This window comes from Nymphaea colorata, chromosome 3 (assembly GCF_008831285.2).
Source record: "Nymphaea colorata isolate Beijing-Zhang1983 chromosome 3, ASM883128v2, whole genome shotgun sequence".
Lineage (NCBI taxonomy): Eukaryota > Viridiplantae > Streptophyta > Magnoliopsida > Nymphaeales > Nymphaeaceae > Nymphaea > Nymphaea colorata.
This window is the reverse complement of record NC_045140.1, coordinates 28093139-28120902: the sequence shown is the minus strand read 5'-3', so window position 1 is coordinate 28120902 and position 27764 is coordinate 28093139. Positions and strand designations below refer to the sequence as shown.

Genomic DNA, 27764 nt, shown 5'->3' with positions numbered 1-27764 from the left:
CTTAACAGAAAAAAGAAAAAAAACTGCTTGTTGTGGGTGGTGGAAGAGCTAGGTCGGCTTGCATGTTTGGCTGGGCTTTCTACTTAAATGCTTTCGTTTAATTTTATAATATAATTGCATAGATTTTTTTTTAAAAAAAATTATGGGATGGAGCTAACGTAGGGCTAGCATGGGTCTTCGCGCCAATGTAATTTTTTTTGTTAAAAAAAATTACATCTTAAAAAATTTTACTTGTTTTATATAAAAATTATGAAAAATGATATTTTAATTTTAATCAAAATTTAAAAAAAATAAAATTTTAATTTAACATCTTTTATAAAAACAATATAAAAGAATCACGGACACCGGCTCATCAACATCATCCATGGCGCATCAACATCATCCATCGTCGTTTGCATGACGATGGATGAGCATGGACTCCCATGTACTTGGAGAGTGGAAGGCCGGAAAGCCAGCAAAGCGGCTGCAACTTGGAGCACCATCCTGCCTCCCCTGGACGTGCCAACTCTTATACACGCCATCACCTTCATTGCCAAATTTGGCAAAAGCCAAGGAGACGCACCAGGCGCACAATAACAATAATTTAAAATGGCGGGGCGGGGGGTTTCGGAAGGAGGCAAAACCGGGGGCTCCTAATTTTTCAAGAAAACGCCCACGCCGTACTCGCCACGTGGTAATATATCATTGGATGACGGGGTACGGTCCTCCAGATGAACTTTTGAAATTTATTTATTTTGATCGGCCTCGTCCGGAATAACTCGTCGCCTGCTAAAGGAACATTTCAGCCGTTGATCCTGAGCGATGAACGGAGGAGTGGGCACGTGCTGGTAAAATGGTGGTTCGGCTCAGTTCCTTGTATCGGGTTCCCTGGTATTCGACCCGAAGTCTGAGGACCGAGGAAATGCGACGGACGCGTCATGTCAACGGGTTAAATGTGTTGTTCCGGTCCCACGTGTAATGGTTCCATTGGCGGAGCGGCGACTCAAAACGACGATTTTAACAGAGCGGGGAAGCGCGCTTTACATGCCGGTGGGGCCCGCCATCGGGAAGAGACCGCTGGTGGTTTCTGGGGTCCAGGTGCGGTTTTTGGGCGAGGGAAAGTGGAAACCGCCGATCTCCCGCTCGTATAAAAGGCGGTGACGGGAGATTGGGGAGAGAGATAGAGCGGGACTAGACGGAGAATCATCGGCCTTTCTCTGCGACGATCGAAAGGTAACACCGGAACGGAAAGCTAAGGCTGCGGCCGACGGTAGATCACCGAATTTCGTCCGTTCTTCTCCGTTTAGAGTTGACGAAATTCCGATCTATGATTTCTTTTCCTCGGATCCCTCTCTTTCACTCTCTCTTTCTCCACCCCCTCTCCTTCCCTCGTTTGAGGAGCTCGTAACGCGCGCGTCTCGGTTTTTTTAGGGTCTCCAGGGATGGGAAGGGGGAAGATCGTGATCAGGAGGATCGACAACTCGACTAGCCGTCAGGTGACGTTCTCGAAGCGCAGGAATGGATTGCTGAAGAAGGCGAGGGAGTTAGCGATCCTTTGCGACGCCGATGTGGGCCTCATCATCTTCTCCAGCACGGGGAAGCTCTATGATTTTGCTAGTTCCAGGTCGGTAGTGATCTTGAACGTTTTCCCGATTTTTGCTGTTTGCTTTTAATTTTTGCTTGAATCCTTTCTCTTTTCTTAATTAATATCACTGTCGTCTTTTTTCTGCTGGAGTTTGGATCCGATGAGACTATGAGTACTCTCTTCTTTCATTATCTACAGCGGTTAGAGATCGTTCTGGTTTCTTGTCTCGCGCGTGATTCTCAGTCGAATAATATCATTTGATCAGTGAGCGTTCTGTGGATTTTTGTTTTCGGTTGCTCTTTAGACGAGTGCTTCTATGAGTCAAGATGGTTGAGAAGGGATGGTTCCTTCCGAAGAAAGCCGAGAAAATCGAGGGCGGACAGACTCTCTCCCTCTATATCTCCCTCTATATATAGGGAACACTTTCTTCTGCCGCTTTTTGTTGGGACTACAAGTCGGAAAAAGTTTTGTGTGAAACTTCTGCTGCCTTTTACCAGTCTTTGAGTTTGTGCCTGTGGAACTTCTGCTGCCTTTACCGGTCTTTGTGTTTGTGCCCGTCGAGTTAGTCGAGTCTCTATCTCACTCTCTTCCTGGGCGAGAAGTGTTTTCTAGGAAATATCGCTTTCTTTTTCTTTTGTTGCTTCCCCTCTTTCTTAGTATCCATTATATATCAAAGCGACTGGAAAAGGAACGACAAAAGACTTGATAATCATGAAGCAATATTTGCTAGGATCGAGTTCCTCCGATGACATTAGGTTCCCTTGGCACTTGCTTCCGCTATCTAACTCTGATGGATATGACGTCAAGCTTATCCCTGCCGACTTTAGAGAAGATTGTTAAAAGGAAGAATTATGGACGGCGACAGAGAAGTGCTGGGTCGAAAACGAAAATCTTCTGGCTTTGGATAACTATTGATTGTAGGGGAAGACTGGATTTGAGGAATAGTACGCTTGGGGTCGGTTGAAACGGCCTTTTGGAGTTCGTTGTGAATCAACCTTATTTTTCCAACTACTCTAGTAGTTGAATATTCTGTTAGAGATCAACCATGACAACGCCGTTGCTTGTGCAACTTCATTGTCGGCTATACCCTGAAAAGCCGACCAAACGTCCTTCCCGTGCAATGACGCTTAGTTTCTCTCGTCGAATAACATCTCTTCACAGACTGAGTGCACTTATATAAGAAGTAGCTCTCATGGTTACCTTCTATCTGATCTTCGTACTTATTGGTGTCTTCAGCATCGAAATCTAAGGACGAAGCAGTCGATGATGAGAAGTGAGTGTGCATGGGATATACAGCTATTGAAAAAATTAATTAAGTAGAGAGGAAGTGCCAGACGCAAAGCCTGGTATCGAGTATTGGTCTTGGGCATGGTTTGTTAGCGAGAGTTATTCCATCTTTTAGTGCCTGTGCATGGCCCTGGACGTGCGACGGTGGTCATGTGCTGGCTTCATTGTCCTTTCTGCCCGAAGATTCTTTCGAGATTCTATCTGTCTATTTCTTGTTTATTCTTCTATATATATTTTAAATGCAGTAACTTTTATACGCTCATGCACGACCACTGTAAGATCTTGAGGTCGTTTTGCCCTACGGTGATACTTTGACGGTTGCTGGCTTGGACGTTACACGCTCCGTGGTCCACTTCTCATCTACTTTGAACAATCGGCTTCATGGCGTTTATGTCAATACATGAAGATCGCCTACTCAACGGATTTGTTTATGCTGGTCATTCTTTTGGGCACAAGGATATGATAGATCTTTACTGTATGCTACACTTGTTCATCGTTCGCGTCAAGAACTATTTAAGAATTACACTCCTGTACTGAGTCCGCAAAAATAGAAAAACCTAGAATGCTTGATCCAGCACCTTGCCGATTTACCCAAATTTGAAGGCTATATTATTTGCTCAATAGTAGTTCAAATAATAGGAAGATTTTGCACATGTTCCAACCTTTCATGGCTACAGTTGGCTAGTCTTATCCAATGTGCTTGAGCTAGTCTTCTCTTTTCTCAAGTGACAAATGGAAATTAGTAGCCTTTCAGCGCATTGATGACATATATCCCATCCTAATTTGGACAAACACTATGCAGTATCCATTTGTTTGCACAAGAGATGCAAGAGTTCACCTGGTTGGAGAGACCTTGAGCATAAAATCAGAAGAAAGAAAGTTTGAGAAGATGGAGTTAAGGACCATAGAATACGTGGATGAGGATTCGATCGATACAAATGATTCTGGATTTCACTTACAGGTTCCTCCTTCAGTGTCACGTCTTTCGTTTTGCTTTGGACCTTCGATTGTCTAGATATTTTAATAGTTCTAGTCACTGAAAAAAAAAAAAAAAAAAGGCAATAGAATCACATTATTCTGGGCGTAAGTTATTCTCTTTTATCTGGAAGGTCGATCCGGACTCCTGAAGGTTAAAGTTTCCCATCCTGGAATTGTTTGACATTGTTAACCCATCCTTCTGCATTTAGGGGCGACTGTCGTCAGGAATTGTCAAACGCGTCACGGAAATGCTCTATCGTCCTTACTGTGCCGAAGGAGATGTTAGATTGTTATATGGTTTACTCGTCTCCATTAAAAAATAAAATAGGATCTTAATTGTACTAATAATGGTGAAAAGGGATTAGATTAAGTGGGTGGCAAACAAGGAGTTCCATTCCAAATTTCAATATAGTGAGAAAAACTTAAGCAGCGTTCTGAAACCAGATTGGGAATTTCAGAAGTTCATGTGGTGCAAGCTGCATATCCCTCTAGCAGCTTGTACATTATTCATCTGTTTTTGTAACAAATTTTTTACTCATGTGAGGTCGCGTGAAAAAGCTCCGCTTCCAACTTCCACATCTCACATCTCTTTCCTCAAAGCACAGTAGCAAGGAAATTTTGGGCAGAAGTAGGCAAGAAATTTGGATAAAACTAATGAACGGGGAAGCAATCGAACACAGAGCTACCACATGGTTGAAAGTGAACGGGTAAGCTCATAAGTGAATTGTGGACGGTATCCTTCCAGCTGATTATGTGGAAGTGGAACATCTGGAGGGTCAGGAATCAAATTCTTCATGGTCAAAATGAGAGGTACCAGAGATGATCAAATAAATCTTAGTGATTATAATAGTGCTTTTGTTTGGGAAGCATAAGGCGTGCTGGCACCGTGTTGCGGATATTTGGCTATAGCTTGATTAATGGGAACAGGCAGTATCAGGGTTTTCTGGAACGGAGAGGCAAAGTTTCGACGGTGTATTAGAACCCTCTCTCTATGCCGTGGAATATTGAGCACTCAAGAATTGTATATCTTACAAAATAGGGAAACGAAATAGGTAGGATCTTGTGTTTTATATAGAAATACTCACTGGGAGGACCACCCTCCTGATTGGAGACTTCCCTTTATTGAATGATCCTGCCAAACCCCAGAGTCAAAGAAAGTTATAGGTTTGTTACTTGTTATTGCCTATATATAACTTAATCTGCTTCTGTCGCTGGTGCAGTACTCTTCAAAATTTCATGTAGGAATACTATAACCATAAACTTTAAAACTGGACAATCCTTTCTGTAATACAATTTTACATTAATAAAAGTTGACTGACATGTACTGCACTTCAATAGAATATTTTGTATTAATCACGCATCTACTTTTCTGGATCTTACTGTTTTTAGGTCTTTCATTGATTGGAACTCTTTCTAGTTAATGTACTGCGTCATTTTGTTGTAAAATGTCAACAAATTCGCATCCAGACCTTATTTGATCCTGCAAATTCTTCAGGTTTCTATAAATCTTAAAACGAATCTTAAACGTTTTACTTACTGCCTGCAATCTTCTCTCTCTCTCTCTAATATATATATATATATATATATATAAAATAAAAATACCTACAATATTCGAGAACATTTCTAGTATTTTAGTATTTTTGGTTTTCAGCTATGATATTTCTAGAAGTGACTTAACAAAAGAAAGATGAGTATGGATATAATCGTTAGTCTAGTATTAATTTCGAGCATTAAGATTGAAATATGCAGGATAGAAACAAAAGATTGTATCAGAACGAGTTACTTTTTTGGGTTCCAATTCTTTCATAGGGAAATCTGCATGTAGCGTGGCTACTCCAGAATGGTTAATAAGAAAAAATCTACCCTAGTTAACTAAGACGTTTTATTAATTACTGTTTTCATTTGTTAGGTGACTTTTTTATGCTTTCATTATATTTTACCATGGGAAACAAACAAAGCATGACGTTAATTCACTGGGAACCTAGATTCCCAGAGTTCGAAAACCGCATAAATTGTGATCCACCTGTCTTGCTTTGGATTCAATCTATTCTTGAGGGAATGCATAGGAAGTGATATTCAATTCTGCAAGCAGTCGAGATCCAGACCGGAAGACCAATATCCTGCCCCTGCCATCCGACTCTCTCCTTCAGTGAAGAGAATCCTGAGCTTGCTGTCTCACCTGGCTTTGCACTGGGGCCACTTGTCGACCATATTCTTCTTCTCTATCGACATCTCCTGTCAACCTTACCAACATTTTCTGTAGCAACCCGACCCACTCTTGGGCTCGGGCTCTAGTTCGACGGATCCCAACCTGCCCCTTAACAATTTCGGCTTCAATCCCAAAAAAGATAGGAACTAGAACAACCATCTATTCAATAACCTCACTTATAAGCCCTTGAAGATCTCTCACAATCTTCATATTTGAGTGTTATATTTTTCATTCCTCTTTTGAGAAAGAGGGAGAACCTTAACTGCCCATATATATGATGTGAATTGAATAAATTTGAGGACTGAATGAAATTGGTCACGAGTAATCTGGTCAACTTGACTACTTTATACGTGCTACGTTGTAAACTAACAAACAAGTAGCCTATACTCATAGTACATTATAAATCATCAGTTATATTAATCAAATGATTTATAATAAGTAGATTTTCATATTTACTTAGTTTACATACTTCGTGAAGCTGTATAGGTTATAATAAGTCATTTGATCTTTCCAGTACTTATTAGGTTATCTTTAAAAGTCTAACTATATAAATGGAAGTTGAATTTTCAAAATTATAAGATTGAAAGAAATCATGAAAGTCTATTATATGAAGAAAATTTTATAGTAGTTCTACATTAATGGTTTTAGCACATAAAATTTGATGTTTTTCATCAAACTTTTCTTTGTTTTCCTTCCATCTAACTAAGGGATAATATTTGTCTTTGAACTCTCACAAAATCTTCTCATGCAGGTATTAGGGTCCTAATATCTGCAACTGACTGTCCATGCCAAACCTTTGCTTCACCTTCTCTCAAAAATACCGGATGACTAGGTTTATTTGTATCTAAAGAACACAAATACTTGTATATTCTCATCTGGTTCTTTCATCCCTTTGCATTAGCAGGGTCTGATGTTCCAGAAAATGGTTGAGCATGACGTGCACAAAAGCATGCCATAGTATATTGTCCCTTCTTGAATCCATGTATAAAGACTGACTCGTAAATTGTAATAACTCAACTTCGGCCATTGCCACAACCTCTAAATGAAGGCTGGAGAATGGCGTCAGCTTCTACTGTAGGACGGGCCAATAACGAGTTTGAGATCCAAAAAATTTCTCCCTTTACCTAAATCCATCATCGAGAGGAACGATAGTCTATGTACTTGAAATTGGTCTAGGATATCAGATTTAACGGTTTGTCGGCAAGAAGGTAGCTCTGGGACTGGGACATTGCCAAAATCTTGTACTCGGGTTTGATGCTTTTAGTTGTTGTTATGGCTCACCCCCTGGAATCCGTCTTTTCTTCACGGTCGCTGCACTAAGGCAGCTCTTTCCTAGAATAACACTTGTACATAAAGAAAAGGCAAAGATATGCCAATATTGTTTTAGCTTGCCCTTCAGATGACATTTCAACAAGTCTACTTCATCTGTGTGAATACTACAATATACACAGAAATTCAGTTTCGAAGCACTATTGAGATAATGACCCCTAACTTTTTAGGAAGAAAATACGGCCTAGTCCATTTTTCTCCTATGAGATCAGAACATACAATCCTGAGAACATTCATGTTCCTTGATGAAGCTCATAGCAAAATCAATCATTTAAAAGAGCAAGATCAGCCAACGAATAATCTTTTAACAAAAGAGTGAGTGACACTTCGCTCATAAACAAAGGTAAAGTTCGAATTTAACTCAGTGTCTTTGATATTCTTTTATGCGATGGCAATTATGTTGACAAGTACGTTTTACTGAATTTAATAATCTGTCAAACTAACTAGAATGATTTAATGTTATCGGCATAATCAATAACCTATCAAAACATCAAACAGGTACTAGAGATTCTGACACAGTCATTAAAATTCCTCACTCTAATCCCTATGAGAAAAGCATCGAAAAGCAAAGAACGAAAAGAAAAGCATGAAAAAATAGAGAATTGAACAAAGAGAATTTATGGTTTTCTTTATCATCGATTAGTCGTAAACAAAAGAAAAAGGCCTTTTTAAGGGGTCTAAGCCCTGGGTCTGAATTAGGTCTTAAGACTTACTAAACAAAAGGATCTGAGTCCTAAAGAACATGCCAAATAAAACCAAATCTAAAGTCTAACTAGATCTGAATCTGGGACGCAATCTGCTACTAAACAAGGCATTGTCATTCATCCTGGGTTGAAACATTCTGCTCCTGACGAATGAAAGAGTGCTATTGTGATGTTGGTGAATCACAATGTAGTGATTGTCCTTTGGACCACCTTGAGTAGGTGCACAGTTGTCTTCGACTTGCTAAGGTAGGATTGAAACAAATCCACTGCTAGAAATAGATCACATGCATCATGCATGAGTATTCGGTGGTGGAACCAATGTCAATAAGGTTTTACCAGGTATATGACTGGTCTGAGCTCGTTTGCGAATCTGTTGCTTCATTTGAATCACAATAAGACAGTAAATCGGCCAATAAACCATGACAATCTCTATAAGACAGACCGACAATACGTAATGCTTTATCAGGACCTTTCCCTCTGACGGAACTAGACTCCCTACTAGGTAGCAGAACAATCTTTTCCCCTTAAATTTGAAAGTATGTGTGCTTGTGGCTATTGTGAATAGTTGTACGGCCATATTGCCACAGATGCCCTAATAAAATATGACTAGCAGTCATAAGGGCTGTATCATACCAAACCTCATCCTTGTAATGGGAAGCTATCCCATGAGTGCGGGTGTTGGTGCAAGTGCATATGTGGGTGCAGACGTGGCGGTTTTTCAAAAACACTTAGGAGCAGGTGCAATGAGGGCATATATATATATATATATATATATATATATATATATATATATATATATATAATTTGTTACATGGTTATTTAACTGTTTAATGGCTACATGTAAATTTTTTGTTTAGAGATAGTTTAGTTATATGCATATTTAAAATGGCCAGTTTTGGTCTAGTTCGGATGAATGAACTGGATGTGCTGTGCCAGAGAAGCATTAGCACTAGCACCAACGTCGACATGGGTGCAGCAGCTATTTAGAAACATCAATGTGACATAGGTGAGAGATAAACTCCCCTCCTAAAAATTGATCTGTCCATGCACGGGATCACTGCAACGACCTCAAAAATTTTGATACGTTTTACCATGAGAACAAGAATGAAGGTGTTGTCAATTCAAGAGGGCCTCGCTGCTGATCAATCCCAACTTCCTTCACGTTCTTTAAGCTTGACAAAGCGTCAATGCATGCTTTACAAACTCCATAATGCACCATTAGGACAGGGGCTACTACAGACTATCATGGCCATCATGCTCCTGCACGACCCCAATGTCATGTGAAAAGAAGGAGATTGAATTGTGTGCACGCAACAAATGTGCACCAAAGGGGGTGGGAGCATTTTTGAAATTTTATAAAATAATGAACATTTTAGATTTTATCACAATCCTCCTTTACCTTTGTAAAATTGTTTTTTTTTTTTTTAATAAGGGCATTTTGGTCATTGTACTATGTCCAATTTTACGTCCATATGGGTGTGCACATAACCAGACCAAAAAAAGAAGAGGCCTGACACTTTCTCAACCACTTAGGGTCCTCTTAATTTGACACCACGCATTTTACTCCTGTTTCACCCTAGCCATGGCATGGCGCCTTGTGATGTCCAAATTCCATGTCTACCCAGTACCATGCCCCACTCGCAACCTTGCAGCTGAAAAGGATGTGCATGCTGCTCTCCTCCACATTGCCAAGAGGCTAAGTCACATAGGTACTTAGGTAAGACCCTCGCACCCATATCACCATGCCAACACAGTAAAACGGGTACTTTGGCATACCTAGGTACTTTTTTAATTGATATTTTTACTTGATTTAACTTGTTTTAAACACGATTTAATTCTGTTTTTATGAAGCATTAGTCGCTAACATGTATTATATTACTTGTTTATTTGAATGTTGTTTTCATCTTAATTTTTTATGGTATTATATAAATACACACATACAGACACGCCATGCCATGGCCTTACCATATTTGAAACCTGTGTGGTTACTCACATCTCGATACGCTTAGACAAGGGGGGGCATTGATTGGCTAGTAGGATGTCAAATGTATTTCCTTCACTTTTTGTGCCTCTATCTGGATTGCAAGGACAAATTGCCCACTGTCCGAGGAACTGGTTTGCTTTCTTATTGACAATATTGCATTGTCTACCAGCAAGAATGGCCTTGTTCACTTCCCCCACCACCATGAAATCACAGTTTGCAGAGCTTTTCAATTGCCAGGTGCATTCTACTACCTCTGCCTAGATCAGCCCAAAGAAATCAGTCGTAGGTTTCCATTTTTTCAATGTCAAGTTTGGTCAAGCTAATGGCAACCATTCAATGCATGGAAACGGCAACTAAATTATGCTTAATCAGACGTGATCTTCCTACATTGGATAGTAGGCTTGCTTGGCTTGGTGAGGTCCAACAAGCAGGAGAAGACTCAAATATGGAGTGATAAGACTGCCTAAACTCCAAGCTAATATCCCAGCAAGGTAATCGGCTTTAGCATTCGCCACCAAATGGGAATTAGAAGGGACTTTCCTTGGTTAATGGCGAGGTCTGATTTCTCCTCCAGGAAAGAGATTACTGATCTCTGTGAATGGATTCACTCGTCGGCCTTGCGAAAGATTAGGACATTGTTTGCAAAGCATACAGAAGAGATACTGGGGAGCTTCTCACGGCCTGAGGGATTAGAGATGGGGGGTGCATTCACTTTCGGACTCAATCCACTAGATATAATTTTAATGGCAAGATTTGCAAGAGGTTGGGAGACATGGGGTTTTGCTGCAAAGTGCAAACCTCTCCAACCATGTAAACATCTTTCTTCCATCCCATGTATAAAGAATGACAATCAAATAGTTGTGCTTCATTACATTTGTAATCCACAACTAACATCTTGTCCTTGAAGGAGTTCCATTAACTCTACCCTACTCTTTCTATAGGTGAAACTTCAAACAGACAACTTTTTCCTGCTCATCTTACCAACTAACTCATGGGTGAAGAGGATCTCATGGTGGATACTCTATTCCAATAATGTAGGAGATGATACTTTATGTTTTCACAATAATCGATCTTGTCTAAACTATTGCCTCAAGGACTACTTGTAAATTATCCACCAACCCAATTGTTGGTTTGAGAGTTTCACATATAAAATTATTTATTTTGAAAGGTAAATAACAAATTATCCTTACTTAAAAAAAAATTACATGTGGCATTTTGTAAATTATAGATAAAGTTGATCAAATAATTCATTATGAGCTTACATAGTTATTGTATTTACTTAGTCCACATATTTTATTGAACATATCCGATATCATTTACAAAGTGGTGACACAACATATATAGATCTCAGCTTCACAACTTATTGCCAGCTTACTTCAAATATGAATATGTATGATTCAAAAAGGAATCTTAATTTCAATTTAAACATGAATTTGATCTCCACTCCATGTTCTAAAATCCATTGAGAATTTGACCTACTTATAAATATGCATTGAGCCTTTCAATGAAATAGTTCCTATTCAAATCTCTCAACATAGAAAATTTTCCATACATAACATTTGGATTTCTGAATTACACAAAAAAAAAAAAACATGTTTCTAACACCGAAAATTCAATAGATTAAATAGTATTAGGAAACATGCTTCAAATTTCTATCCTTAGTAAATGGACCATGGACATGTCCACATTGTTAAAATTATTGAAAATTACATGTCTTTGTCGATAGTTGATAACACTCTTCGGACCCTCTGGTGCAAGATCTACTTTTTCACTCGTAACAAAATGCACTTTTATATGTATATATTCGGATGCCAGATGCTTTCGGATGGTTAAAAATAAATATCTATCAACAGTCAGTATAGAAGCATCAGCAACGGTTTGTGACGCATCAATTGTTCAAGGTATTTTTGCAACAGCTTAGGGAGTATAACTTTTAAAATTTTCATGTAAGAGTTTCGTAGAATGAGACAAAATTTCCTTGATGGTGCTTGAGAAAAGTTACATACATGCTATTAGGTCAAAATTAATATATACGAAACTCAAACTGGGCTTAGGTCCAGGTCGAACACCGACTCAGTCAAGAGAATCCTTGTTCATGCAAAAACAAAATGAACTGCTCGCACAATCAAAAGGTGAGCTCGATTCCTTCCTTGTTTAGTCCAGAGGACTTGTGCCCATTGAATGCGCAAACTTGGCTGAACTTTGTTGACTTCAATAAACCTGCACAAAGCCTGACATATGTGACGCATTCAGCCTTGTTCTGAAGGCCAACTCTTCTATGGATCGTTTACTTTTGATGTCGTGAATGGTATTTTTGAGAAAACTTATCCCAATTTTGCCTGTCTTCAGTTGTTATGGGATCCTAGTCTATGCACAAGCCTGTTTCTGTTGTTCCTTCGATAAGCTCTAGAATCATATGTTGTTATCATAACATGTGTCCAGGGAAAACACAACTCTGAAAATATCTAAGGGAAAATCGTGAAATATGAAACAACTGGATATTAAATTGAACAACGACGATCTAAGTATTTTATTTGCTCTTTTTTCCTTGGTTCACACTTTTTGCCGGTCATGAATATTTGATGATTTGCACCTATCTGTTAAATAGTGATTAAATAATAACATTTTCCCTTGCCTGGAGCACCCCTCACTAGTGCCAAATATTTATACATTTTAGAATGAAGCACCTAAAGTCCAGGCCCCTAACTCGAAATAAAGTCAGAGTTAGAAACAAAACAATTCTGATAAAATATATGAAAGCATCACTTAAGGGCAGCCTACTCCTGGCCTTAAGTGAGCCATGTAATTAACCATCACAATGCAATATATTTGCATTATTTGAATGTAAGTATAATTGTTTTTACAAAACATGTACTCACGCACACGTGTGTGAAAGAAAGAGATAAACGAGTAGATATTCACGTTCGAATACTATATTTTCCAATCCACATATCATCTTGCAGATCCAGTTGAACTAGAGTCTTTACAATTCAAATCCTATGGTATAAATATCTCCATTACCATCCAACATCTTGGCGTCAATCTTCTCATTTATGGTTTTAGTCTATTATTCTTGATGTATTTCTGTCCGACGACCTCTTGTGATCAAGAACTTAAGAGACGTCGGTTGACCTTACCCACCTTAACTCATCAACAAACTCATATACCTTCTAGATTTAATCTTAATTATCATTATAGACTATGCGTGTCCACCAGTATCAAAGACCTAGGAGTCACGGTTCCATTTATGTTGTAACTTATCTGACTGATCCGATAATGAATCCTTGTTGATGGTTTACGTCATTAATATATTAGCAGACGAAAGTTCCAATTGTATGAGCCATTAGCAGATGAAAGTGACTTTGGGAAACATCATTAAGAGTTGGGTGACATTCCAATAAAATGATACTGGATCACTGGAGGGGGTTTGATGAAACTGGAATTGTAAAATGCTAGATTTAAAATTCTTATTTTTACAATTATCAAATAAAGAATTTTGATTGCAAATATACTCGTCTTGAGTCAAAATTCCAGAATCTTGATTCTACCCTGAAGGGTGGAATTATGATTCCAAAATTTAGACCTTTTTTTTTATCTTTGTCTAAGACACATGGTCTAATAGTATTAATTCATCAATTATAAAATTTTACCTGTTTACTGGATTTAAAATTCTTCTTTTTTACAAAATCAAAAATGTATTATCAAATAAAGAATTTTGATTGAAAATTTATAGACTTGAATCAAAATTCCTACCCTAAAGGGTGGAATTATGATTCCAAAATCTTAGATTTTTTTTTATCTATGGCTAAGACACATGATATGATAGTTTTAATTCATCAATTCTAAAATTTTAATTCCTGTTTTACCAAACACACCATTTTCAATTCTCCAATCAAAATGCCAAACTATCAAATACAAAGGACTAAAGCTAGAATTTTCATTTGAATTAAAGTTTGAAGTGGAATTTTGATTCTACAATTTTAATTCCTAAAATCAAAATCCAAGACCATCAAACACCCCCTACATGAATTGGCAATCAGAATTTATATGGATAAAACAAAAGAGGATTCTAAAAAAAAATAATAATAATTTACACAATGCCCTCACAAAGCATGATGTCGTTTCGCATTGTGCTTTGTCCGCCATGAGCAAAGCGCTCTGCGTGATGATGCATTTCTGACTCATGAATTCTGAATTACCAAGAACTTTCAGAGGTGGATGCACAGCAGTTCACAAGATGACCTTCACTAAACAAAATTATGGTCAGAGAATATTCAGTGTATGAAGCCAAATTTAAAGATATTTCAAAAATTCTATCAGATGAGAAATGATACTTACAGTACCATGTGTGTGTGTGTGTCATGTTGCGGGTGATCTTCAATTTGTTCGTGATCTGTAGTGTTTCTACTATTGGCTTCAGGCTGAACTTACACAAGCGGTCATGGGGGCAGTTCCGAAAATCCATGTTAGAAGAGAAGATTCACTGTCCACTATTTCACAATATGCCAATCATCGTAGAAAACATAGTACATTACTTTAATAGGATGCTTTCAAAATTTCCATTCATCACTTCATCCTTTGGAAAGAGTTTTCCTGCCTGTATCCTTCCTCGTGCCTATAGCCAGTAACCTGCATTCATACCATATAGATCATACAAGCAGAAATCTACTATTATCTCTATCACGGCAACCAGCAAGGAATTCGGAAATAATGGTCAGACCTTAACAGACCTAATGACAAATTGTCACGATCTCTTAACTCTGCCTACAACAGTGACTAGAATATCAACCAGCCACTTCACTTGACAACAGCACCAACCTCATGATCCTCCGCAAAGTAAGCATGCTTCATGAAACTTTCTGCCTGAAGAATTGAAGATTCATACTTCACATAACTTGCAACTACAAAAAAAATCCCTGTATGTGTTATGTAGTGTGTGAACTTACTGAGAATAAAACAAAAAGGTAAATTAGAAACTTATTCTTGAAACAGAACCTTCGAAAGTTTCAAACTTTACATAAGAAACAATACATAAATGAACTTAGACATATTTGTACAATAACCTACAGCCATAAAAAATACCAGAAATTTGCTCTAATTTCTCTGATTGACTAGATTAGTAGGATGCTTGCTTTCAGTTTCAATGATGCACGATGAAAACATGCTCCACACATAGATAGCAATTAGGTCATCACAAAGCATCAGAAAACATATCACAATATGGTTTTGTAATTCTTTTGCGTGGAAACAGGTGAAATACTAAAAATAGTCTTGTTTGTCCAATATTTCCACTGATGCTTGAAAATTACTTCTTCAGCTCCTTATTTATATGAAATGAAGAACTGTTAGGGTGGGAAGCAAATTTATAATGTGCGGTTATCCTTTATGTTTACCAGTATGAAAGGAATAATCGATCGATACAACAAATCGAGAGAAGAAAATCAACAAGATACGACTTCAACAGCAGAAACCATGGTATGTACCTGTTTACAACTACTACTTCTAACTCCTGCAACAAGCATGCCAAAGCCATCAAACCTAATGTATTGGGAAAGTGGCTGTAATGGCAATCATGACAGAAAAGGAACCTACAAGATGAACCAAGGTCACAAGAAATAATATGTGCGTGTGTAATCATGTATAATCAGCATTGTTTGCCAACATCACAGAGCATATACTTAGGTCACATCTAGCTTTCAAAGAAAATTATGAAACATAGCCAACTCAAGAAGCAGGATTTGCATATGTTCTTGCATGTGCATTGCTTCTCTGTAAGTGGACTTTGTGCTCATTTGCGTGTGTAATTATATATAATCAGCATTGTTTGCCAACATCACAGAGCATATGCTTAGGTCGCATCTCGCTTTCAAAAAAATTATGGAACATAGCCAACTCAAGAAGCAGGATTTGCATGTGTTCTTGCACGTGCATCACTGCTCTGTAAGTGCACTTTGTGTTCGTTTCTGATCACAGAAACTGTTTTATCTGCATGCTACAGAAGCATCTTAGAACTGCTGAACCATCTTACCGATCATAGTCAGAATGACCTCAATAGATGCTAGGAAACAAACAAACCCTAACAGTGCACTTCGTGCCCCAGGTGTCACCAATACAGCCAACTTTCAAACAGCTTCCCAAACATGATGAATACCACTCCGCTCAATGTTTACATTTGAACGTCATATCTTCCACAACAAATCATATGTTTTTGTGTATTAACCATGTAGACTAAATTTGACAGCTATGGCAGAGAGAGGCAGCAAACTTAAAGCAGCAGTTAATGAGCTTACAAGAAAACCACAGGTACATTCAATGAGTAAATTTCAAATTGATTCCAGAGGATGGCCAAAAATACCATGTGACTGTATTATTACATGCAAGCAAACTGTCTACTAATTCTCGATTGTCAAAACATGCATTTATCCATTTCCATATTCATTCAAAAGCTACAAATTCAATATAAAAATTCTAACCGATGGAGCAAGCAAGAAACCTAAAATAACTGTATAGGCAAAACCCATCCCCAGGACTAGTCCACGCCCCACGGCTAGGTGTGAGTCTACACCTGTCGCCTAAGTACATCACTTAGGCGACAGGTGTTAGACTGGCGCCTAGGCTGGAGGTGCTAGCACGCCCAGTTCATGGGAAGGTGAAAAGTCACCTTTCCTTCAAATTATGTCCTGTAATTTTATTATACACTGTCATACAATATATACTTATATTATATGCAGTTATATTATATAATTTTGGTTCCTTAAGTACAGTTTGTTGTACGCTAATTACATATTCTACAACTCATTAAATGGAAGTTCCAGCCAAATGTTAAGTACAACAAACTGTACTTACAAAGTATAATCATTCAATTAGAACAGTACAGAACAGAACAGAACAATTTTTCAAGTTTTACTTGGCGTAGGATCTTACAGTTCAGTCAGTAAGTACATAATTTTATTATGTAATGGTTACCATAACTAAAAAAACCAACAAAAAAAGGACCTTTTTTGCCTAGGCATGCCTAGTCCCACCTAGGCACTAGGCGCTGCCTAGTCCCACCTAGGCAGCAGTAGGCAGTAAATAGGAAAGGATGGTACATGGATTGGTCCCCAGCAAATTCACAGCTTTATTGTTGAGAATGTTCAAGAGTTTCATCTCTTCAGTATATTGGAGATTTGGAAAACATGACACCCTTGTCTCCTGTCAAGCACATAAAAGCATGCATCAAAAGGTTGTTAGTAGGAGATTCAGAAAAAAATTACTCAGAACAAGAAAATTTTCGCTACTGTACAAACAATTGAAGCATCATAGATAAATATGGTATCATAGTTCCAAAAGGACTAAAAAATGAAAAGCAACGATGAAACCTTAGTAGGGCCCAAAAAACCTTAGTTTTCAAAATCCTACCAAAAATAGCATTTGTAGGTCCCACAAGCATCTGTTTCCAAAACCTACCTGAAATAACCTTTGCGGGACACACAGATTTCAGTTCAGACAAACATGCTAGAAATAGCTTTAGCAGGACCTACAAAGCCTAGTTCAACCAAACTTGTCAAACTCAGTTCCATGGGACCCACCTTAATTCACTTTGCCAACACCTGCCTGATGTAGACCTGGTAGGACCACCATACCCAATTTTCTACACTTGCCTCATTTAGTACATCTCAATCAGGCTCACTCATGTCATCAAACCCAAACCTGGTTAGATTGACTGAACCTAGTTCACTAGCACAAATTCAACTTAGCTTAGCTAAGGTCATCCATGAGCAAATGACTATAATAGTCACAACTCACAAGAACAGTCACTCAACAAAAATAGGCACTAAGGCTACAAAGTAGAAGAAGAATACTTTATTGAATCACTAAATCTGCTGTAAATATACAACTTGCGTTGTAGTTTGAATAGTGGCATACTTATAGACAAAGAATAATTAAGAAAAGGAAGAAGGCCAGAAGATCTAGCCATTGGACTAGTTCCAGCGGCTTCACTGGAGCTAGCCAACGGCTAGTACAGGCATTGAAAAATAAAAATAAAACCTAAAAACTAATGACTAGAAAAAAACAAAACACTCCTACATTACAAATGAAATATATATATAGCCTATAATCATATATGTATTACACATACATGAGTATAGATAATATATATCTTATTTCTTAACCTCCGCCCTCGAACTTACAGTGTGATCACCAAAAGTTTGTCTAGAAGAAAATTAAATTTGGGTGAACATAAAAGTTGAGTAAAAAAGTCAGCCAGCAGGAATTCAAAGGAAACATATGGAAGCTTGATAGAACGTATGCTTGAATCATACATATAACATATAGTTCTTAGCAATGTAGATAGAGCTTTTGTTGCTGTAGGCGCAACATCACTTAGGAATAAATAGATCATAGAGAAAAATAATGAGCAGTGGCAATTAGAGACCAACTACAGCAGGGGAATCAACAACATACTGATAGTCTCATACTAATATTTATGACGATGATGGCCATGATAATGACAAAGTGCTCAAAAGCACATAGTAGCCACCCAAAATAAAATGGAAACTAGATGCAATTTATTAACTAATACAGCTAAAAAACATTCATCATCCCCAAAACGTTGTGGCATGCATTCCCATATTGCATACAGAATATCTTGGGAGTTAATATGATAAAGCAGCAAACCTTGCTCCCTGCTTGTACAGCACCAGTTAAGCCAATAGAGAACCAATTGCTAGTGAGAGAATGTCTGAACAAAAAGAACTTAACCAACTTGTACCTAAGTTTTCTTTTAACTACCAAAATTCATTTTAATGATCTCATTTGCTCCTACAGGCAGCTAATGGGGGAAGAGTTATCAGGTTTGAATATCAAAGACCTTCAGAACCTAGAAATCCAACTAGAAATGAGCTTGCGTGAAGTTAGAAGGAAGAAGGTGCTACACTCATTTCAAAATAGAAAAATTGTTTCGCAAAGTCCAGAAATTGATATTCTAAACCCTAATTACCTTTTCTTTTGTCACGTTTCAGGACCAACTCTTCACAGATGAAATAGAGGAGCTCAATCGAAAGGTTTAAATAACTTATCTGTGCTTGTATGTACATTTAAGGGTCTTTTGGCAGCAAGAACGCCCTGTCAGTGTACCACGAATCAGCCCCAACATTAGGGCAGATTCATGAAATATTAATACTAATGTTCCATGAATCTGCCCCAATCTTTGAGGCAGATCCATGGGACACACATAGAATGCCCCTGCTGCCAAACGACCCCTTAGTGGTCAAGGACAGTTTGCTAATAAGTACTGATGAAATTGCAGGGTCAACTCATTCATCAGGAGAATATGGAATTGTACAGAAAGGTATCTCTGTATTTCAAAGGTGAATGGTATAAATAGATGCAGCTGACTTCTCAGATTTGTTGACTTCAGGTTTACAGAGCAAAGGCATTAACTGGAACCAATCGGAGTTTATTACTTACCAATGGCTTTAGCTTTGAAGATGATCTGCACATGCCTATTAGTCTCCAACTAAGCCAGCCCCAACCACAACAAGAAACATCAACCAAGGCTATGAAATTGCGGTAAGTGTTGAGCGTACTTTCAAGAGCCTACTTTGAACTATTGATTAATTATAATGTCTTCCATCTCTTAAAATCATGAATAGGTAGCAACTACATTGAACCAAGTGGACGAGGAAGGGGAGGAGGTTGCTCATTTGTCATCTGAAATTCTCAAGCCTCCACATTCCCAAACAGCTCCCAGAACACACAGGAAGACTTTGCAACTCAAAGATGATGGGAACTGACAAGCATAAGCATCTTTGATCCATGTAAGATATGTAGAAAACTAAGAAACCATTATCTCATGCATTTCAGACAGCAACTTCATGACCATCAGACATATTGTTGATAAAGGTTTCAGATTGATGACTATCCATTTACTCTTTCTCAATTTTTTTCAAGTGCACAAAAGGGATTCATTGGCATAAAAATAAGCAATGCTTTGGTTGTTTCATGCGAACCATGTTACCAAAACAATGAACAAACACAAAATAGTACGTTAGGAAAGAATCACCTGATACAAAAAGAATTTAATGTCTTAAACATACATGCAGGTTTATAATCCACAGGGATCGACCCAATACATCACTAATATCAGGTGTAAAAGAATCGGACCAGAGCTTGATGCAATAAAGTGTTGACCATTTGTTTGCACATTTAATTACACTTCAAAAGCTAAATTCTAAAGTTTGTGTTCCAAATTCTAATCATACATTGCAGTATCATGTTCAACAACCCAGAGACACAGGATTAGATTAGTTTCGTCAAAAAAAGCACCGAAATATACCAAAAAGAGTACAAATGCTATGTCATGTCCCATGCCTATCAGCCTATGTGGGGCAATGTTGCCATGGGTACCCTCAACTGATCAGCCATGTCCACGTTACATATGTAATATATTGTATGACACCCTATGTTACATACAACATCGTTTCAATGTCATATGCCAACAAATATCAGGCCTCTTTACAAAAACGAAAGATGACAGGTAAGAAACAACCTTCATGTAACTTTGCCCATTTATGATCTCACATGCTGACATGCAAATGCAGCCACTTTTACATGCCATATTAATGTTGTTAGACAACTTCATTCAAAATCAATAGTGTCCATTAGATGCACGAAACAATTGGTGCTGGTATCACCTGATTGTGGTGATACAGAAGTAACAGAACCATGGCACATTTTCTCCATGCATGCATTGCAAGCTTTAATAGCTTTATCCAATAATAAATGAAAATAAATGAACAAGTTTCTAGAAGAAACAAAAGGTTGAAGGGATGATGTAGATAGCCATACTCATAAACAAGAATGACGATATCCAGAAAGTGTCATGAATCGTGATGCTGGTAACATATGAAGCCTGGACAAAATGCAATACCGTGACCATTTACGTAATGGCACAGCTATGACACTTGAACTAATAAATAACAGAAAACAAATGCAAGAAGTAGGTTTCACACAAACAGACTTAGCTGTCATAAACAACGACTAGTCAATTGAGCCAGTTATCAACCGACCTGTGTTCTCAACTAGTCATTAGTTGGTCAAACCAGTCAATTAGTCAACCTAGTAATTGGTCAGCTAGCTAGTTCCTAACCTATGAATATAGATGTGCAAAGTTATATATATTTCTGTATTTATTTTCACTTACATATATGTAGTTATTTAATTATAGTCAATTGACATGGACCAAGTCAGACCAACTAGACCCAAATAGTCTCTTTAGGGTCTTGAACAACCTGTGTCTAAGAGATGATATAACCAGAACATCCAAGCCCTCTTAAATAACTAAGAAATGATGTAACCAGAACATCCAAACCCTGTGGTTAACATAACACCCAAGATGAAGTAGTAGACAGGAAACAAAAGCTTTTCAATTAGAAGACAAGGAAAAAAGGTGTCAAAAGGCTGTCATCCATTAGCAACAAAACAAGCTAGCCTTTAATCATTCTGCAAGAAAGACAACGTGGCACCTTAAGGAAGATCATCATCGGGGCAAGCTTGAGACACTCATACTGTGAACACACACTAAGCTGAAGAAATGAAATGAAGGGCAACCTTTCCTAATTAGAAGACAAAGAAAAAAGGTGTGAAAAGGTTGTCATCCATTAGCAACAAAACCAGCTACAGTATTTAATTATTCTGCAAAGAAGACAATGTGGCAGTTCAAGCAAGATCATCATCGGGGCAAGCTTGACACACTCATACTGTGAACACACACTAAGCTGAAGAAATGTAATGAAGCACAACCACCAAGGACGAAAAGGAAGAAAACATGCAAGGCTACCATCACAGTCAGCATTCCAAGGGAGAAGGATCACTAAGACCACGTAAGCATAAAAAAACCTCATTATGGCTAAGCACGCGACAACAGTCAGGCAGGAAGATATAAATATTAAATTGTTCTGCTTTCAATTAATAAAAAATATGCATTTACGCCAAAAAAAAAATCAAACCTGCTTCTGTATCATGGCCTTATCCTAGGAGTCACGTAGGCCAGCAACCAATAGCACATGTGAGCCATAATACTGGTTCATATAGCTCAGACTTCTCATCTATACTGCACTGCGTAACAAGTTACAAAAGTGAGTCCCTAGATGCCCATCATCAGTAGAAGAGGCTATACTATCATGTAACACTGTTTGGTTCTATAATTCAGTTATATAGAATCGACCAGATGTGGAGCCATGTATCATACATAGGAATAAAGAAATAGAATATAAAAAAATTGAATAACAACAAGCTAAACCCTTCCAATCATACATACATCCACAAAGCAAATATGATACTAAACATCAACTGATTTGTTGAAATCAACATGAAGAAATAAGTGGTTATCAGAAGATATTATGTATATAAGGAAATAAGCAAATCATCACAAGATATTATTCTCAATTGTCAGAGCTCATCATCAAGTGACAGCTACCATCAACTCTCAGGAAACAAACTCCAACAGAACAATATCCAAGCAGGAAAATCACTGGAAACACCTCCATGTCCTCAACTTTACTATCTCCATTTTCCAAGAGCAGAAAGGGTAGTGAGTACAACCCTTTCACCCTTTATACATACGCAAAATAAATGAAAGTTTCAGATACCAGGTTTTACAACTTTGGAACAGAAATCAGAACACATTGGTTTCACAAATGCAACAGATCATTTTGACTTACTCAGTCCCAAATGCAAAATCAACCAATTAAGTTCACCAAACTGACAACGTGACATCAGAACCTGCAATATACCAACCTCACCTAATGGGTCTCTCTACAGTCTACACCACCATATTCTACATCCAGAACTCATATTGTTTAACTGACACATAATGTTTTAAGAAAAAAATTGTCCACCATGGCACCATATAATATAGTATAAGAGGGAAAAACAATTTACCATATACCAGTTCAAATTCTGAAATTCAAGAATCAGCCAGCAAGCATTGTATCTACGCAAATTAAATCCATCAGAAGCACATGCATGTATACACATACACTTCCGAAATATATCCACTGCCATTAACTCATATAAGTCATAATGCCTGGAGAAGTCATCCACTATCACTAAGAAGATTTACTTAGCTTTGATGATGAATTATAAAGTGGAAGCCTGTGCATCTACCCATGCATCAAACAATTTCCTTGGATGTTTTCATGCTTCTCTGGACCAACTTTAATAGCAATTAAAACCCTTGGCTTGATCACTATCATCACAGGATTTTTATGAAGGATGATAAAACACCTATTTCTTCGGATACTTTAGAAATTACACAGCAGCAAGCAGTCTACAATCAGAATGTCAATCATTGGTTTCCTCAGTGCACCATTGAATATGACTTGTAGAACTTTCTTTTGCCTCAAGCAAAAAAGAAGAGAAATCCTTACGTAGAGACAGAAAGATGGTGCACATAAAGCAATCAGCAACAGATCATATTGTGGAGATTGCCTCCACAAATTCAACAGTGTCTGAAACTTAAAGTATTGCAACATTTTGAATAAGATGATATTAGACCATTATCATTTATCACAATGGTAGCATCAGCAGTCCATCTTGCTATGTTCTGGAACCTTCTTATACATCCTTGCTTTTTCATGTGCATCTCACAGATTTTCAATTTTCTTAAATGCTTTGGGAGAGTTCCAAGACTATCAGCCGAGTTTCAGCTCCTGTCTTTGATACTGTGGGAGAATGAGCTACATTTCATTCTGTGGACATGCCCAAAAGTTGTTGATAGAATAAACAAAGATGAAGTTACCGCAGAAACTACATGTTAAATTAACACCCCCTGAAAAATATCCTAGCCTTAAGGTGAAGCACTGGAATCATTAAATGGGGACATTGTTCTCTTCCCTAAACCAGATTAGTAGGGAGGAAAACAATGGCCGCAACACTGTAAGCATTGCAAACCACACCCTTAGGCCTTACCAGACATAAAACTATTGATTAGGGGTTTCCTCATGCTAGGTAACTGGAAATTTGCCTCTTAAATAATGAACAGCAATACTTGACTAGCAAAATTTCCTAAACTCAGATAAACAGAAAGGTGCACCATGGAAGTTGGAACTCATGCATATGTTGCCTCATCATAAAAGTGAAGCAGGTAGTATGGAAATATCCTTTAAGGATACCTCTAAAAACTACAAGCTTAGCTGGGTAAGAATAGAAGAGTGGCGATCCTCAATCATCTAAAATTATCCAAGAATTTTCATAATTCATAAGCTTGATATGAGGTCACCATCCAGACCAACCAAGTTTGAACTCTGAACAGGGATGGAGAGGCTTGACTTGGTTAACGTAAACTTTTGATGTTATATGCATTAAGTATTTTGAGTACCAGTCATATATCAGTCACTGGCAAATAAATAAATGCAGACAAATGTTTCAATGTCATTGTCAATATTTTAAAAACTACAAGCTTAGCTGGGTAAGAATAGATCAATCATCTAAAATTATCCAAGAATTTTCATAATTCATAAGCTTGATATGAGGTCACCATCCAGACCAACCAAGTTTGAACTCTGAACAGGGATGGAGAGGCTTGACTTGGTTAACGTAAACTTTTGATGTTATATGCATTAAGTATTTTGAGTACCAGTCATATATCAGTCACTGGCAAATAAATAAATGCAGACAAATGTTTCAATGTCAATGTCAATATTTTTGGTTTGTATATATCATCCTAAAAAAAGTTTGGTCCCAATGGATCAAGTTCCAACTTGTAATGAACCAAAACTGGTTCATGACACAGTGAACCCAAACACGGAACAAAGGCTATATTTGGCAATTAGACAAGCTTGAAGCAAGCAAAATCAACTTGCTTTGATCATATTTGCACAACTAACATCCACCATAGACTTAATCTCACACAACACAATAGCATTGACTATATAACCAACGATCAACAAGACTTTCTTGAAGAGCCTTTTTACAAAAACATCGACCACAGAATTAGTCTCACACATATAATAGTGCTGACTACATAACCGGACTATAACAAGACTTTTTCAAAGAGTTTTTCTCGTTCAAACACTCAACCTTATTGTTTGCATTGAAGAAGACAATTTTATCTCAAGAGAAGCACTCTTGTAAGGAATGACAGAAGTGAAGTATAAAGATCTTTAATAAATGTCACCATGTCTCACATTACACTCCACAAAAAGCCTGAGGACATTTACATGTCATCTACCAATGAAATGTATGAGTTAATTACCTCTATCAATGTTAAAGACAAAAATACCTGCAACTTTTTTGTTATGCAATGATTGCAATCACACACCCACTTGTTAAACTTAGAATTTCATCCCTTGCTGAGCCAATTTTGCAACCCCTAAGTAGTAAGTAATACGTATAGCCTTCATGAAAGAAGACCACTACTGCACATAGATGGACACGTTGTTCACCTTTCGTTTTTACCCAACATGGACATTCCTTAGGCTTTTTATACAACATATCTATAGTGCCATACAACACAGCTTCTCCCTTACGCTAACAAAGCCCATAGCCGCATCTGCCAAAAAAGATTGAAAAGAAACAAGGAGGCACTCACCCCATAACTTGATTGCCCACAAAGCAAATAAGCAAGGGAAGTATGAGCACAGAGACGCACAAGAAATTATGTAGACAGAACGAGTGTGAAGCACTTATAGAAATACGAACAAGTGGCACTGAGGTACAAACGAATCACAAAGTACTGTAAGTAAATTAATCCCCGATTATCAACTTGTTTATTTGAAACAGAGAACGAAAGCGGTGGAAAACATCCCCGTTTTCAAATATAACACTTCTCTAGAAATATACAACCGTTTATCGACTCACATAATGCCCTTGTGAGATCCAAAAGAAAAAACAACAGAGAAAAAGTCCACAACAACAACAACAACGTTGACGGTAGCAACTGAGCCTTCGACAAGACACGAGGCAAAGAAATGAGAATACACGATTTCCAACACGTCGAACTACCAGAGCCAGAGGATTCATTCACTTCTTACCTGTGTTAAACCTAACTAAACCTAAAATGAACCAGCCTAATCAAAACAACTCTCTTATATTTCAACGTGCCAAGCGGTCGACAACACGCGACAAGCAAATTACACTCACTACCGCGAGGAATAATCAGGAGCACGAGGATCGGCGAAACAAAGAGCTGCAGGATAATAAGGAATGAATGCTTCGAGCCTAAGTTTCACTCTTGAATAGTCAGGATAGTCTTAATGAAGCATCCTAAAGCTGTCAAAGGCAAAATAACGCTCGTTCTTCATCTAAACGGAACGGCAACCACGGACAGGTTCCGTCTCCAGGAGATAATGCCATGAGGATAGCATCCGCCAGGCCATCTTGAGCCCGTTTCGTCTACCAGGGGCCAGGAAGGATCAACAGGCAAGTAATCCACATGCAGAACTTAACTATATGTCAAAATAAATAAATAAATAAGATAACAGCAAAATAGAAAAAAACTACTATTAACCGAAACAACGTCAGAAGTCCGAGGAAGAAAACCATCAGAACTGCCGAAGACCTGATCGACGGCAACTCGGCACCAGATTTCAGCTAGAATTCCGCCAAAAACGGAAAACGGATCGGAAAACGCATCTCACTCGCATCAGCAAAAAGATAGACAATGAAGCCGCCAGAAAATCGAAGAAAAAGGGAAACAAAAAAAAAAAACAAACGCAGATCTCAAGGAGGCAACGGCCTCGAGATAGGAAGATGAGATGAAAACCGAGCCCTAGCCATGAGCTACACGGGAGGAGACGGCAAGAGAGTAACCTGATCCCGGGCTCCGATCGAGCGTGATCGCCAGAGGGACGTCGTGGAAGGCGAAGGAAGACGAGAGAGAGAGATCCTCCCCGTGCGAGTCGGAATAAAAATATCTGACATTATAAAAAGGGGGAATTCTCGCGGGTGTTTATCGGAGGTTGGGGGACGGGAACCACGAGAGTGACACGTCACCTTCCCTCTTTGGCGCCGGGGAGTTCCAGAACCCTCCGATCTTCTGCCCACTCGGCTCGGCGCGCTTCTTTTCTCTACGTTGACTCGTACTTAAGCAGTCTGCCCTCGACACGTATATGATGTAACATTTTGGAAAAAAGTTTCATCTTGAGGACCATCCTTTTGTCGTAACGTAATGCAAGGCACTTATTTACTTAATTTTGTTAATAGAGGCCTCATATTTTGCTCACATTTGCTAAATTTTCAGTTTAACCGAGGGTTACGCTTCGTGTTTGACTATTGTACGATACGAAATGACATAAAAAAAAAAGACTAAGAACTGATTAAACCAATTATAAAATAAAAGAAATGTGGATCTTTTACTCATATGATAACTTTGGATCTTACATTCGAGGCTACCATAAATCTTAACACCACTTATTTGTAATCTGATATCTCTCAAACTGTCGATCGTTGGTTTTTTATAATGTAATTACATAGCTAAAATTCGTTGTCACGTATCTGATATTTGCGTCAACATTAGATAACTTCAAACGTCAGATTAACCATCAAATAGATGTCTTTTTGTGCAGGTAAAAGTTAAGAAAGTTAAGTTTTTCAGAGCTTAAATGACTGTTGCCAAATTCAATATGAGTTGTTATTTTCGTTTAACAATATCTTCGTCATGCAATTGGAGCGATGAAACGTAATCCAATCGAAGGGAATTGGCTAACAAAGGAATGAGCTTTT

At 38.0% G+C, this 27764-nt stretch overlaps 1 protein-coding gene and 1 long non-coding RNA gene across 26 annotated transcripts; one reads left to right on the top strand and one right to left on the bottom strand.

Moving 5' to 3' along the window:
- Window positions 1–1104: 1104 nt before the first annotated feature.
- LOC116250752 (MADS-box transcription factor 23-like) lies at window positions 1105–20882 on the top strand. Of its 4 annotated transcripts, none has more exons than XR_007572994.1 (8): window positions 1105–1212; window positions 1420–1603; window positions 15452–15530; window positions 16297–16358; window positions 18867–18966; window positions 19061–19102; window positions 19348–19610; window positions 19694–20882. XR_007572994.1 is itself a non-coding variant. In XM_050077180.1 (8 exons), the coding sequence occupies exons 2-8, from the start codon at window positions 1422–1424 to the stop codon at window positions 19612–19614; spliced, it is 663 nt and encodes a 220-aa protein (XP_049933137.1). In that variant the 5' UTR covers window positions 1117–1212; window positions 1420–1421; the 3' UTR covers window positions 19615–20882. The 4 variants fall into 4 exon arrangements, 1 of the variants encoding a protein (XP_049933137.1); XR_007572996.1 differs by having other exon boundaries at window positions 1117–1212; window positions 18867–19102; window positions 19348–19389; window positions 19459–19610; XM_050077180.1 differs by having other exon boundaries at window positions 1117–1212; window positions 19348–19389; window positions 19459–20882.
- Window positions 13979–27045, bottom strand: LOC116250753 (uncharacterized). 22 transcript variants are annotated; one of them, XR_007573004.1, is made up of 7 exons: window positions 26853–27045; window positions 22049–22157; window positions 20889–20952; window positions 17052–17249; window positions 14776–15643; window positions 14394–14684; window positions 13979–14302 (listed from the first exon to the last, which is right to left on the bottom strand). It is a non-coding gene; the product is annotated as an uncharacterized LOC116250753 (long non-coding RNA). The 22 variants fall into 22 exon arrangements; XR_007573009.1 differs by having other exon boundaries at window positions 22049–22152; XR_004171504.2 differs by lacking the exon at window positions 20889–20952 and having other exon boundaries at window positions 14394–14476; window positions 14591–14684; window positions 26853–27038.
- Window positions 27046–27764: the final 719 nt, after the last annotated feature.